General features: G+C 37.1%; 1 protein-coding gene and 1 long non-coding RNA gene across 5 annotated transcripts in view; one reads left to right on the top strand and one right to left on the bottom strand.

Moving 5' to 3' along the window:
• LOC133209080 (uncharacterized) overlaps positions 1 to 12,309 on the top strand; it is a 34,440-nt gene extending 22,131 nt beyond the window's left edge. For both annotated transcript variants that reach the window (XR_009724585.1, XR_009724584.1), the window contains 4 exons: positions 6,202 to 6,268; positions 8,972 to 9,088; positions 9,457 to 9,582; positions 12,148 to 12,309. This is a non-coding gene — a long non-coding RNA (uncharacterized LOC133209080). The remainder of the gene's footprint in view (positions 1 to 6,201; positions 6,269 to 8,971; positions 9,089 to 9,456; positions 9,583 to 12,147) is intronic.
• The window catches only part of UNC13C (unc-13 homolog C), a 145,668-nt gene continuing 140,126 nt past the window's right edge, over positions 9,935 to 15,476 (bottom strand). For all 3 annotated transcript variants that reach the window (XM_061347434.1, XM_061347435.1, XM_061347436.1), the window contains 3 exons: positions 12,775 to 12,867; positions 11,906 to 12,065; positions 9,935 to 11,331 (listed from right to left, as the gene is read on the bottom strand). In XM_061347434.1, the coding sequence (XP_061203418.1) occupies positions 11,046 to 11,331; positions 11,906 to 12,065; positions 12,775 to 12,867 (539 nt within the window). In that variant the 3' untranslated portion in view covers positions 9,935 to 11,045. The remainder of the gene's footprint in view (positions 11,332 to 11,905; positions 12,066 to 12,774; positions 12,868 to 15,476) is intronic.

Raw genomic sequence — 15,476 nt, 5'->3', positions numbered from 1 at the left:
CACAGAGCTCATTCCTCTACTGTGCAGGTTACAAAACTCATTGAGAATGCTTTCTTCCTCTAAATCACATTTGTGAATGAAGTTATGCCGGTGACAAACACCATATTCAGTTAATTTCATCAACCTTTTTTGTTTCTGTTCATTTTATTTTAATGGTCCTGATTTAGCAGAATGCAAGTATGTAAATCTCCTCTTACTAGACTGTTTTGAAAAATAGGTGTTTGCAGGCAGGCTTTGGTGCAAAGTCAGTATTGCACTATGGAGATGTGCCTTTTTTGATGGTTCTTTAAATAATGCAGGATTATCTGCAGGGTTATTTCAACTGTTGTGACAAAAAAATGGAGAAATATCTTTAGTAGAGAGGTAATCTTGAAAAACTGCCCTGGATTTCTTTTAAATATTCTGGTACTGAGATTACCTGAGTCTGAGTTTATGAATCCATTTATATGTTGATTTGGAATACTAATTCTGGTTCAGTTAGGTTTTGTGCACTGTGCTTCTGGAGCTGGTTATCTCATCATGATTTCTCCATGGGTACTACTGAAGTAACATGGATATTAAAATGAGCTGTTGGAGTTTGAACACTGGAGAAAAATGGCCATCTCCTGATTTGCCTTTCCTGAATGTAAATGGGTGGACTAAATACAGAGTTAATTTTGGGTTTGAGACCAAGAATCCACCAGCAAGCTCCTGGACTGCCATACTATAAGGGTTATTACTTAAATCTTTTGGATACTTAAAAAACCCTGTGCAGTGAATTGTTGTTAGCCTTAACATCTAGAGCATTTTCTGTGTTTTGATATTGATGGAAAGATAAGATAAATCAAGAACTGTGTCCCAAGTAGGCCCATAAGCAAGGGCACAGTAACTTAGATTCCCAGGTTGAAAAGTCACATAAACTCAGAACTTTACATAAGTAGTGACTCAGTGCTCCTGATATCTTTAGCATTTCCCTTCACTCGCACTGCATGCTCTGACTGGAGAGAGTCCAGCTCATATTAACAGTTTTGTGATTTTGGTTACACCTCCCCCCAGTTTAGCTTATGGCATTGTCTGACTATAATTATACATAGTAAAAGATGCTGTGATGGGTCTGTTTGTTACCACAAACAGCACTGAAAATAAATGTTTTCAATTTCTCTTCAAATAGCATTCTGACAACAAACCTTTCATGAGCATGGGGTGTGGGCAGAAAGAATGGGGAAAGCCTCTTGTACCACTTCCCTCCCATATATTAACCAAGGAAATACTGAAATACTTGGTACTTGCTATAAATCGAATATTGTTCTTATCATGGAATCTCAAAATATATCTAGAACTTGATTCCTCCTTCACAGTACAGTCTGAGGAGGGTTTTTGTTGTTTTTTTTGTTTTGTTTTGTTTTGTTTTTACTTATGGCTTACCACAGTCACCTTGGTTTATAGAGATCTGCTAATTATCCTTTGTCACTCAGCTGTCTAAACAGTTTACAGTGTAAAAGTCTCAAAGTACTCTCTAGCTGACAGATCTGATTTAGAATGGCACAGTCTGGTTGCACAGAAAGGTGCTTCTCTTCTGGTTCTGCCCTTCCTTCTCTGTTCTGTTGCAATGTATCTTGTTTTGGTTTCTGGTGATATTGTTAGATACTGTCATGCCAATGCAAGCTTCTACTGTAAATAATGATGTTCCAAGCTTTCCTCTTGTGTTCGGCAAGTTATGTTTTCTAAGGTGTTCACTTTGCTTTCTGCATAAAGATGTTATTCCTTAAGTATTCTAGTCAATGCATTGGATTTTAAACCAGTTTTGTGTTTCAATAAGCTGATTCTAGGCATTGCATTCAGCCAGATAGGACTCTTGAGTTGGCACTAGCTTCAATAGCTGACTTGGAGCATTTAACAAGGTTTTAACCCCTTCTCACAGATTTAGTCAGCCAGCCTAAATAATGGCATTTGCCAAAATTGCAAGCTGCTTATAAGCAACTTGTAAATGGAAGAGAGATTCAATTAATATACTTTTGTATATAAGCTTTGTTTACTGTCTGTGTGACAGTGAAGGATATATATTCAGAGTTACAATCTTCATTGTTTCCATCTAATAAATATAAAGTGAGCAAATGTTAAAACAGTATTCCTAGTTTCTGGTTTTTTCTGCTGTGAAATTTCTCCCTTATCAGAAATGAAATTCTCTGCAGTAGAGAGATGTGCAATTATATGGGCTATTGAACATTATAGAGTGTATTTGACAGGAGTTAAGTTCACTGCTGCTACTGACTCCAGCTCACTTCAGTGGCTCCTGCAATGTTTTGTCTCCAATGTCAAACTGAGTAGGGAAGCGTGAGGAACTTGACCTAATTTCATAATGGTCACTGTGCCAAGAAAGCTCAGCCTGGCACATGAGTTCTTCACAAATTACATAGAAGAGGATAGCATTTTAAAGGTATATTTATTTACTACTTTCAGCTAGGTACAAATTAGCATGTTGATACACTGATGCATTGCTAGATGCGAATTGCTACTGTTTCTCAACAGAATATTCTACCTAGTTACTGCTATTGTGTGTTGGATACTGTCCTGGGTTCAGCAGTGCTCCTTTTTTTCTCCTTAGTAGCTGGTGCAGTGCTGTGGTTTTGACTTTCAGCCTGGGAACAGCGCTGGTAACACCGATGGTTTTAGTTGCTGCTCAGCAATGTTTACTCTGACCAAGGACTTTATGAGCCTCAAGCTCTGCCAGGGTGGTGGGGGAGCTGGGAGGAAGCAGGGACAGGACACCTGACCCAAACTAACCAAAGAGATATTCCATACCACAGCATGTCATGCCCACTATATAAACTAGGGGCTGTTACCCAGAAGGGCTAGATCACTGCTTGGGTCGGGCTGGGTATCGGTTTATGGTGAGCGGTTGTATTCTCTTCCCTTGTTATTTCCCTTATCATTATTATTACTGGTGGTAGCAGTAGTGGTTTGTGTTACACCTTAGTTACTGGGCTGTTCTTATCTCAACCTGTGGGACTTACATTCTTGATCATGAAACTGACCTGGCTTGCATTCCTAGTGTGGTCACCACCTCTATACTTTGGGAGGTATATAATAGAAGTGTTTAGCAATTACACACCATTTTTTTCCCCTCCTCAGGTGGTCAACCTATGAAGGAGACATTCTCTTAGGTTCCCAGCCCCCTCCACCAGACCATTTACAGCATCATTTGAGAGTTCTGAAGGTTTTGAATGGCCTTTAGGTACCCTTGGGACCTGCCTGCTGATTGTGATGGGAATCACCATGTTGGCACACACACAGAGTGTGTTTTACCCACGACCATTTTTTCTGATCTCAAAAGTTAAGCAGAGTCGGGTTTGGGTCTTGTCTAGGGTTAGACAAGAGGAGGACCAAGAGATTTTCCCCAGAGGCTGGTTGTGTAAGTGCCATCAGTTACATAGACAAGGTCTGCAGCACACAAGGGCTCCAGCTCTTCATATTTGCTTCATGTGTGTTGTAGGATGGCGTACCTTCATGTACTTCCACCACCAGGTTCTGCACCCGAGCAGCGATATCTTGCACAGTGCAGCAGCCCAGATGGGTTTACCTCTGCCTTGCCAGTGGCTCTGCTTCCATTTCTGCAACCACCCCCACAGGGCATTTGCCACCACCCATGAGTCAGGATACAGATAAAGTACTTTGTCCTCTGGCCAGTCCATGATGACTTCAGGCCATCAGGGCAGAAATGCAACATGCAGATGGGTTCCTGACCAAGGGGTGGACTTAACAATGGACACTATAGCCCAGGTTATTCATGACTGTGAAACGTGCTGCAAGCCAAGCAGTTAAAGCCTCTTTGGTATGGAGGACCATGGCTGAAGTACAAATATGGGGAGGCCTGGCAGATTGATGGTATCAAGGCAAGCGCCATGTGCTTACCATGGTGGAAGCAACCACTGGATGGCTGGGAATGGGGGGAGGATAGAGGGGGCCGTGAGTGAGCAGCTGTGTGTTTCTTGGTTGCTGGCTGAGGTTAAACCACGACAGATACCTATTATTCACGGAAATATCTCTGCAGACTCTTTGGCTTGAACTTGTTTGTGATGGCTTCTGGCTGGGAATATGTTTATCTTTCTGAAATAGAGGGTAGTGGAATGCAAACTCATGTATTCAGATTCTACTTAGTACAAAGGAGTGGGGAGACCCTCTTGGGTCTTGTTGCTTCTGTCTTGTTGCTCCACCGAAATCACAGTCAAAAGAAGTAACTCTTGGACTGGACTAGCATGTGACAAAAATACAGAGACAGATCTATCTTTTTGTGTCTGTTATATGAAAGTTGCACCTAGTGCTTTCTGGTTCTGCTATGAGTTAAGCAATGCAATCTGAGGCCAACTGTCTATCAGCTCTGTTCCATGCCTATCCCATTCTTTTTTAACTCTCCATCTTTTTGTCTCAGTGTCTCCCCATACAGTTGAAAAAATATGGTGAAGGTGACTATGTGAAAAGATACTTCACTGTTTATGTTAGGAAACTCATTATGTTTCCCTTCCTTATCTCTGTAAAATTATCTCCCATTGCTCATGCTATTTCACCCTCCACCTATAATGCAATCTTCCTGCCACCCCTGCTGAGATTCCTCTCAGCAACTATACCCTTGACTTCCAGGGTCATTTATTCTACCCCAAGAATAATGACCACAGTAGTTCATTCAAAGCACCCATCCCGTGTCACATTCAAGCTTGTGGTTTGCATTTCTGTTTCTATTCTTGTGTATCTTTCCAGTGTTAACATTTTGGTCACTGAGACTTTTAAAACATAATAGTGAAGCTGTTTCACTTGTATGCAGTAGTTTATATGCACAACTGCTGTGTTATGCATACAGACTGTGTGTGGTTTTTACAGACAGTATTTCTGTGAACAACTGCCATGTGTTGTAAACTAAAATCTAGCAGGCATTTTTTGTGTACTTCACAGTATCACAGTATCGCAGTATGTTAGAGATTGGAAGGGACCTCAAAAGATCATCTAGTCCAATCCCCCTGCCGGAGCGGGAACACCTAGATAAGGTTACACAGGAACGTGTCCAGGCGGGTTTTGAATGTCTCCAAAGAAGGAGATTCCACAACCTCCCTGGGCAGCCTGTTCCAGTGTTCCGTCACCCTCACTGAGAAGAAGTTTCTTCTCAGGTTTAAGTGGAACCTCTTGTGCTCCAATTTGTACCCATTACCCCTTGTCCTTTCATTGTTTGCCACTGAGAAGAGCCTGGCTCCATCCTCGTGACACTCCCCCTTTATATATTTATATACACTAATAAGGTCACCCCTTAATCTCCTCTTCTCCAAACTATAGAGACCCAGCTCCCTCAGTCTTTCCTCATAAGGGAGATGCTCCACTCCCTTAATCATCTTAGTTGCCCTACTTCTCAGGGAAGTCTGGGAGACGGGAGCATAGTCACTGCAGTGTAGTTTTCCATTAGTGTTCTACTGCTCAGTGCATATTTTTGCTATTCCTTTTCATTTTTTGTGGTTCTCCTAGTCAGTAAGTGACATTTGTTTTCTTAGTGTCATGGCCTCAGGCCTGGAGGCTTAACTCACATTGCAGTTAACTGCCATCGGCCTTCAATGGGTAAACATTATCGAGCAAAATGTGTGGGGCCTCTTAGACTTCAAAGGAATTGGAGTTAGAGCTGCCTCAGTAACTATTGCATTGAACCAAGAGCAGTTATTGTCAGCAAGCTTTTTTATATCTAGGCAAGTGAAGACAGAGATCTCTGATTTTTGCCTGAGTGTACTCTGTTACATCTCCCATCAAATCAGTTGAGCTTACCAATATAAGCATGCTTTGTCTATTCTTTATGCAGACAAACAACAGTATACATCCAATTTACAGACCAGAGCTGTGAACTGACGGCTCAGTAAGCTGGTCCTATGGCCCACAGTGCTTTCTGGGTATGCTCGTTGCCTGGAACTCCTAATACTGTTTGGAAAACTAGAGAAATAGGTGTTAACTTATATGAGACCCCAGGTCAATGCAGACTGGGTCCTTGGACTGTACTGTAGTTCACTACTGTACTGTCAGTACTGTAGCAGAAATAAACAGGAAAAGATTAAAGAAACAGTGGACTTCTCTTCCTTCCTTGGATTCACTTTTCTGATCATCTTGTATTGTTTTAGTTGAAAATTGATGACATTTTAATGCCTTTCACTACAAAGTTTACAGTATGCCCACTTGTTATTTCATATTTTGCAGTGATTAATCTAGCTAAATTAACAGGGAAGGCTTTCAGCTTTAATTGCTGCAGTCTTTTAAGTTTGAGGTAAGCTCATTTTCAGCTGTAGAATCTGTTTTGAAAAGATATTTTTATTTCATTTTTTATCGGGTTGTTCTCAAATTAGGTTTTGTAAATTCATAATTTATAAGTTGATTTATACTCTGTACTGTGCGTGTGCATTCGCTGAGAGTAGCAGACAAAAGAGAAATGGATATTCTCCAGATACATGCTTTAATTTTTCTTTGATTAAACACCTCTAGTGACATCATCTTATAATATCCCAGTTCTGCTCACTGGTCACAGTCTAACGTTTGCCTGCCATCTCTTGATTAGAATTTCTAAAACAATTCAGATTTTGTTTCCTGAAAATTCATTTCTATGAATTTTTGATAGGACTAGTCAATCACCTAAATGTGATGCCTCAAGGCAAACAGAAATGGTACAAACATACCATCAAAATAAGCATGTGTAAATAATGGAGTTCTTTCCAACACTTGCCCAGCTGTGTTTTACAAATAGCACTGAATCCATTTAAATTAATTTTATGTTTGCTAGCCGAAATTAATTTATTAATTTTCCACGTTTTTCTTCGGCTCTATAGTTTGCCAGGGATTTGTAAGAAATGGTTATTTAATTCAGACTAATGCAGTAACGGTAAATTATTCTTCTCTTTTCAATACTTGCCTACAAATTTGATTTCTGTAGTCACTAGCATCAGAGTGCCCATGAAAAATAATAAAATAAAGAAAACAATAAAAAAATTGTTTTATTATTTCTGTTTTATAAGCTTCTCAATTAATGCTGTTGACAGTCTCTTGGAGCTGAAGATACTCTTTCCTATTTGACATTAGTTGGCATGTCTTCCACACTAACTGGCAGGATAATTTTTCATATGGAGTTGTACTGTATGTAAAGTGTATATAGATGGCTGACAGACTTGTTGAGTCCAAATGTTCAAGCCAGATTTCTCTTGCGCAGGGAAAATACTACTTTTCTTGTTTTAAATATGCTGGATTATCTTCTACCAAAATCTACAGTTTAAAATATCCAGATTTTATTCTCTTTTGTGCACATTTTGTACGTAACAGTTCTTTCTTAATGTGGATAAGAAAGAACTTGGACATAAGTTTTTGTTTTAAGCACATTAATGCAGTAACTTTCTGGTTACAAATCCACATGCATTTAAACACAGAGGGCAAAGGGCATGCAGAAAGGATGGAAGGTCTCCACAAGCAAATGTTGGGCAGTCTCTTGCTTACCATAAAGTAGTAAGTGTTAAATATTAGATGTGCCATTTACAGCTGCCTTTGGACAGCTGTGAATTAGTGGAGACATTAAAACCAAACAATAATTATATTCTTAATTCGCATTAACTGTAATGATTAAAACCACAAACTCAACGTTCTAGTTTCATTACAACTTGTTTTCATAATGAAAGATCTTTATACAGAGGCCCTGTACACATTTTGTCATTATAACTATTAAAAGATAATGATGCTAATTTTGTTAGAGGCCCACTCAACTTCAAGTTAGCTGCCTAGTCATGGCTACTGTTTATATGTACTGTTTTCTGTATGTCACAGCTATGATAGAGCTATTTCTTAGACTTCTCTTAGTCTATTGTTCTAATTGCATGTATCTTAAGGTGCAAAACTGGAAGGTACATCTGGTATTGCAGTTTCCTGTGTTAACAGCCTGTTTTCATTGGTCCATACTGAGGTGGTCCAGGTGGTCTCCAGAGATCCCCTCCAACCAAAGTTATTCTGTGATTATAGGGTAGGCATTTGCACCTTAATTCCCTTCTCATATTTAAACCTCTACTAGTGCTGCAAACAGCCTTTACAAGGTGTAAGGTGTTCACCTAATCAAATCCAGCACTTAGGAGTTTAACTTCCTTCTGACATGTATTTCTGATTAAGTCCATCTTAACTTGTAATGACTTTCAAAGTTCCATTGAACCTGTGAACCAGAAAACCATATCCTGAGTGGTTACAGTAACTCAAGCTAAATTGCTAAGCTTGAATGAAATAACTGAAGTGCAGCCATTGGACAAATCTCCCATTACCTTCACTTGAGAACAGATTCCTGCCTGCTGGTGTGTTCTCTTCTGGAAATGATAGTAAAATAAATCAATTCACCTTCTCTTTTAAGCATGAGATTTATAGTGGCCAACAATTCTATTAACTGATGCAAATAAGTTGTGTAAATTGGTTCTTTAATTCATAGGGGAATCGTATGTTTCCTTTTAAGTGTAGGATACTTGTATTAGGTAAGTTTGTGTAAAGGATCTCGTTTTAAATCAAAATACCCATGAAGAAGCACAAAGAAAATAGTAGTTATGGATATGCTAGAACATGTGTATGGGGAATATAGCTGGAGTGATTACTAAGCCAGATGGTGTCTTCACACATGGACATGCATTTCTTGAATTCCGTATAAAGGATCTCTTGATTCTTCCAGGGTGCGGACAAACTTTTCACAGTAATTTGCAGTCCAGTAAAACAAGTCTTGGGGGATGGTTCGGTGATGGCGCATAGGTGATGTGAGGAGAGCGAGCCTGAGGGAGGCTGCGAAAGATTACAGATGACAGCCAACAGGGAGAAAATAATTAGAAGAATATTTTCATAGTTTGTTGCTGACAGCTGTTGAGTCTCTTGGTGATGGCCCAATGCCTCTGTTGGTTTGGATGCAAATTTAACACCCCAAAAGGGATTGTCTGTCTTATAGATGTTTCCATTGGTGTTTCAGCAGGTTCTTGAGTTCAGAGTCCCATATGGAAAGGCTAAAGTCCGGTTCAAGCGCTGTGTTCTTCATGCATGTGGCATTTGAATTTGAGATCAGACAAAATAAAATTATTCTAGGCAAGTTGATTTAGATTTCAGAATGTCTGCTAATTTTTGCTTTTTCTTGTAATTATGTATTTAATTCCCTGAGACTTAATATTTTAACTTTTCACAGGGAGAAATGGTTTTCTGAAGTTAATGAGTTAAATGAGTTAAGTGAAATTAATGAGTTAGAAAAATGTAGCCATCAAAATCTCTCTCTGCCATAACGTATTTTGCAATGCAAAACTATCAGCAGGATATACAATAATAAGATGACTTGGGTCCCATCCATCCTGCTATGATCCTAGTGAATCATTGTGAACCCACTCTCTAAGGGCTGTGCAGATCTTCCCCAAATGTCTAAATATACTTATGGCCAATGTAATTAACTTTTACTATTCAAGCAAGAGTACTGAGGCTGTTGAAAGACATCTCAGCTAATATCTTACAAAAGGATACCCCAGAAAGAAGCTGGTTTATCTATGTGGAATCACGTACTGTTATTTTTGAAAGACTGGCATCAATATAGTAGCTGTATGTGTTCCCTTCCTCTTGTTTCTTTTGTTGTTGTTCCCTACCCTCCTCCCAACCCTGATGCCCTCAAGCAAAGCTGAAAACTCCAACCTGTGTTACTAGAAACACTTGTAACCAAAGCCAATGGCAAATATGAATTTGTATTATTAGAAACATTGTATATATACCTACCCCATTTATCACAGTTTTTTAGGACAGACATATTAAATCTTACTCTTACAAAAGAGCTAAATGCTAGACACTGAAAACTGTTCTTTGATACACTATAAAGCTCTATTGTAACTCCACTGCATGGCCCTCACACACACAAAATTGACAGGTACACAGTAATATCGAATGACAAAACTAGAAAGCAGTTTCTTCATACTTTATTTTACAATTTCTCACTGAATGTATTTACAGGACACGGAGGTTGCTTTAGTGCAATACAGAGTAATGCTGCGTAAGTACAAACCGTTTAACCTGTCTAAAAAAAAAAGAAAAGCACTTACCTGATGTTGCAGCTAAGTATATACAGCAACGTCACTAACTCTGAGTGAAAATGCTAACAGCATCTTTTCTTTTCATAAACAATTTCTAGAAACAAACCACAAACCAGCATTGCATATTCCAGACTACTAACCCTTGTACAGTACCAAATCATTTAAAAAATGATTTTTTAAAAGCACATGTACTGTACAGCAGTCTTTCTCTACAGATACTGACTTACTCTTTTAATACAAATATGATAATACCTTGGCAGTTTTAAAGAACAAAGTTATCTCAAGATATCAAACATCAGTAACAAACTCTGATAAGCACAGCTTCTTGAGAACTTGTTTTAACAGCATTTCTTCACAGTGATATTTATGAAAGGTTGGAAAAAGATTAGCATAAAATATTTCCATCCTTTTTCAGTTTTTATGCAAAAGTCATTACTTTATATTGGTAATTATAAAATTACAAACACTTTCTATAAGTAACTGCATCTGTAGTAATGATTGATTGATAGAAAAAGTTATCAGTAAGAGACTTAAAATGAGGCTTGCATAAAATGATGGTCTGAAGAAAGGTACATCTATTTTAAACAATAGTAAGGGAGGTAACTTAATTTAGAATAAGCAACACAGTAGTTTAACAACCCATTAATCAATTAAAAAAGCTAATTATTTATTAATTAATAAATGTTTAAAAAATAAAGGAGTTGTCATGAGGTGAAATCAACATTTAAAAACATATGATGAAATGTTTTACCCTTAATCTTAGTTTTGGCACTTCATTGGAACAATTACTTTACCAAAGACCAAAATATGTATAAAAGACATACAGCTCTTTGATACATCTTGCAAATATAGTACATAAGTACTGGCAAACACTGAAAACATAGTTAAACATTCCCACAGAATTGCTCATGCATGCACTATTCTGACAACAGCATTGTATCTATGCTCTTGGCGGTGACAATCTTGCATTACTTGGGTATTTTAGGCTGTTTCTTCAGGAGATCTTGTTTCTGATTTAAGTCTTACAAATTCCTTAGCAACTTCATCATTGGTCCTCTGAGAAAGGATTCTAAGAATTGTTAACCCAGTTTCATCTACAGTGATGTTTCTCAACAAAGGGTACCAAGATGCACAGCTACCTTTCTCTGCTACCTTTTGCAGCTGAATAACTGTCATTCCTATAATGCGATCTTCCCTAGCAAAGCAGTAATCTTTCACTGATAGGTGAAGTTCATAGGCTCCTGGCTTATCTTCGTTACTTAGAATGCTGCAGGGATTAAAAATATGAACTTAGAACAAGGAGTTCAGTTTAATTCTCCTAAGAAATGAACCTACTCTAAAAAGCTTGTAAGAATTGAAGTGATCGATAGTGGCAGTTTAACTTTTGTAGCTCCAGTTTTTTTGTTGCAACAGAATATAATTTAGTGTTAAACCTTATAAACAGTTAACCTTGCAGATGCTACTGATGATGCATTCTCAATTTCCCCTGACCTGAACAGAAATAGAGCATTCTTCATTCCCTCAATATCTGAAATTAACACTGTTGATTTCTCTAGAACATACCTAAAATGTTCTACAGCTATCATAACCACATCTTTGAATCAAAATGAATTGTACATTTTAACCAGTTTCTGTAAGTTGAAAAAGTTAGTGGTTGTAACTCATCTTCATATAAACCAAAGGTACAAATTACTAACTAATATTGATGTTGTGTCTATATCTATGGACTCTGATGTGTTTAATGGCCTTAGGATGTCTTCTATCTTCTTGCTGGTTTCAAGGGAAGAAATTCTAAGAAAACTTGCAAAAAAATATGCAGTTAACAGATAAAAACCACTTACAATTGGAAAGTTTCGTTGTATTTTGGAGACCAAGTGTTGCTCTTTGTCTTGGTTCCATGTTTTCTTTTCTTGTCACTTAGGTTAGGACCCAATATGCAAACTTCCACAAATGGCCGGAACATAGCTGTTGTTTGCCAGTTCAGATTATTAATTGCTACAACTGTAAAGAAATAAAAGAAATGAAGTTGAATAAAATTCCATTGGAAAAGCTCAAATTACTTATCCAGCATGACTTTGTATAGGTAATGAAAGGTGATTGGAGAGCTTTCCTATAGGGTATGAATACCTGGCAAGCCTCAGAGAAGCTTTGCTTGTTCTCTGCCAGGTAAGATGTCTGACTATTCGCAGTTACAACAGTAGCAAATATTAACATGTATTTTACAGGCACTTTATATGAAAAAGTTTTTTTTCTGCTACTGTTATTGTAATTAAAAAAATGAGCTTATTCTGATCTCAATGCCAGATTTCATCTGGAATTGCAGTTGTGCAGAATAAAGGCATGTGGTTAAAAATGGAACTTTTAAAATCTTGGTGCAATCATTCACCACTCAGCTTTGCTAGAGCTTTTTGAAAATTAACTTGCATTCAAGCAATTCAGAAGCGCTAACTTCATAACATTGTATAATAGATTTTAATTGTCTATGCAGAGAAGCTTGGACAGTATTTACCTGGATAATAAAAACTTCTGCTGTTGTTGAGCAAGAAATAAGTATAAGCCTAATCACCCGAAGCATACTTACAGCTTTACAAGTATTGCAACACGTAACTTTTGTTGTTTCATTATTGGTGTGTTTTACTTAGGGCATAGTGCTTGGGAGTTCTGGACTTTGTTGCTGCTTTCTTTTTTAATTTAACTATTTTAAACTTACCTTTTACAGTAACTTTATGTTCACCAGTTCCAGGATGTGTAGAGATATCCACCTGTATAGATATCTCACCCACTGAATTATTACTGGTTTGACCTGAAATAGTAATTAATAAGTTAGCACACTTAGCCTTCTAATACATCAAGAGGAACAGACAGTGAAAGAATGTGAGTGGTATTTTCTGTCAGAAACAGAAGCTTCTGACATAGATTTCACATATAAGTGGGAATCAGTTACAGATTCTCATAAGTGATTTTGCCACAAAAGTACCTGGCAATTCCAAATGTCTATGTAAAGTGCCTCAGGAAAATAAAAAAAAAACCTTTAACCTGAAACTTTGTTGTTATTAGGTGTGGTTGCATCTAGAAATGCAAACATTGGTGGTTTTGTCAGACTGTGTTTGCGTGTACAACCCATCTTATTGCAAGTATGTGTTTGGAGATTTTAGATACCTAAAATTGAAAAGGCAGCTTATCTGGGCTAGTACTCTGATAAGATATATAGGATATGTTTATTTGTAATGTATTCTCAGTGGCTTTCTGATGATGTAAAGTAAATCAAAGAGTGTAGGGACTGGGGCTTCCAGAACATTATTCTTGTTCCTTGAAATGTGAAATTTCACCTTTTCAGATTGTGACAAAATACATGGAATTCAACCCGAAGAGTTCGGTTTCTGTGTGTGTTTGTGTTGGGTTTTAGTGGGTTTGGTGTTTTTTTTTTTGGTAGTGGACCTTTTTTTTTTATGAATGATGCTCTTGATTCTATGTGTAGCCATCTTTGGCTATGAAGTTTGAGTTCAGCATACTGTAACTTTAAGTCATTAATCTTTTGTTCTGATTAAAAAGCTTTAATGGCGAAGCTGAACAGGAGAACCAGGGATTTGCAACATCTAAATCACAGGGAAACAGAGTGCATAGGATAAACTGAACGTACTGAGTACAGAAATGTCTCCTGTTTACCGTTCAGAATGGCAAAACTCGGTAGCAGCCTTGAAAAAACAATAATTTGATATAAAAAGAAGACACAAATACCTACTACTGAAAAAAAATCTGTCCCTGCAGTCAGCCAAACAAACTGTCTTTTATCAGCTCTGTGACTATGGTACATTCTGAAAATGATTGTGTAATCCTAGGTTAACATATCATTTCATGTTCTGAACATCAACTTATCTAATTTTCTATCTTATGATAGCAATTCTTTCTACTGAAACTGCTTTAAGAGCTTTTCATATTCATCATATCTCTCTGCTGGCAGTTTAAAGTAAAATCCTTGAATCTGGAGGAGGCTTTACTTGAGGGACTGTTTCTCACAATCTAAAGAATAAAAGACAGTAGCAAATTGTATGTTAGAGAGACATAGCTAGTACGGGCTTGCCTGCAAAACAAGGATTCTTTTTATGCAGCAGTCACCTAATAGCAAAAGAGAAGAATAATGAAATGTTTTTACTGTTCTTCAGCTAAGAAGAAGCTATTCTTGTAACTGAAAGCTGAAACTGTTATTGGATGAAAGATCAAAATATTTTATTTTCTATTCTTTTTAATGTCTTAATTTCTTTTCTATTCTGTTATATATTTTTTTCTATTCTATTCTACCTGTTTCTACTCTTTTAATTTTTCTTTGGTGTTCCTTGGTATTCTTTTTTATTCTACAATTATTTTTAAATTTCTTTTCTACTCTTTTAATTTTGTGTTCTTTTGTTTGCTATCCCTTGCTCTTGTTTGCTATACCATTTTCTAGTATTTTCTATTATATTCTGTTATTTGCTATTCTTTGCTGTTGTATTCTATTCTTGGCTATGCTATTTTCTTTTGTGTTCCCTTCTTTGCTATTGCTTGCTATACTGTTTTCTAAGCTTTTCTATTTTCTGTTGCATTCTATTGAACTGTGTTGTATTCTATTGAATTTTACTTCCTGTTCTTTCCTATACTATTTTCTAGTATTTTCTATTGTCTACTGTTTGCTGTTGTTGCAGTCTACTGTTGTTTGCTGTTGTTGCAGTCTACTGTTTGCTATACTATTTTCTATTGGATTCAGTTGTATTCTGTTTGCTATTGTTTCTATACTATTTTCCAGAATTTTCTATTGCATTCTGTTGCATCCTATTGTATTCCATAGTATTCTATTGTATTTAGTTGTTTGCTATTGCATTCGATTATTTGCTATACTATTTGCTGTACTATTTTCTAGTGTTTTCTACTTTCTATTGTATGTATTATATGCTACTCTTTGCCATACTATTTTCTAGTATTTGCTATTGCATTTTAGTGTTTTATATTGTATTATTTTCTCTAATATACTTTTTTAGTCTTTTCTATTGTAATCTGTTATTTTCTATCATAGTCTATTGTTTTCTATTTGATTCTCCGTTGTTTTCTTCCACATCCCTCCAATTTTATTTTTTTTTAATTTTTCATTTCATTCCATTTAACTCCATAAGAACTGACTGGGAAGGTGTTTGTGGTCTGTGCAGTGTCCATTCCAATTTAGTGGTGCTTGCAGGGACAATCCTATACAGTCATAATGTAAAAGTAAGGAGGACTCACTTTTTTTGCAAAATACCTGAGGACCATATGCAGGTGTTCTCGCTTTCCCACTGTGTAGATGAGCCTTTCCACCAACTTGCATTGGTTTTGCAAAGTTCACAGGACTTGATTAATTCAAAAAAAGAAATCTCTGCAGTTAGCAAAGTCAATTTCCCCTGCCCT

The sequence above is a fragment of the Neopsephotus bourkii genome, unplaced genomic scaffold (genome assembly GCF_033783945.1).
Source record: "Neopsephotus bourkii isolate Nb327-2 ecotype Australia unplaced genomic scaffold, CSIRO-AGI_Nbou_v1 NB_318, whole genome shotgun sequence".
Taxonomy (NCBI): domain Eukaryota; kingdom Metazoa; phylum Chordata; class Aves; order Psittaciformes; family Psittacidae; genus Neopsephotus; species Neopsephotus bourkii.
Note: the sequence above shows the minus strand (reverse complement) of the source record. Positions and strands in the feature narration are given on the sequence as shown.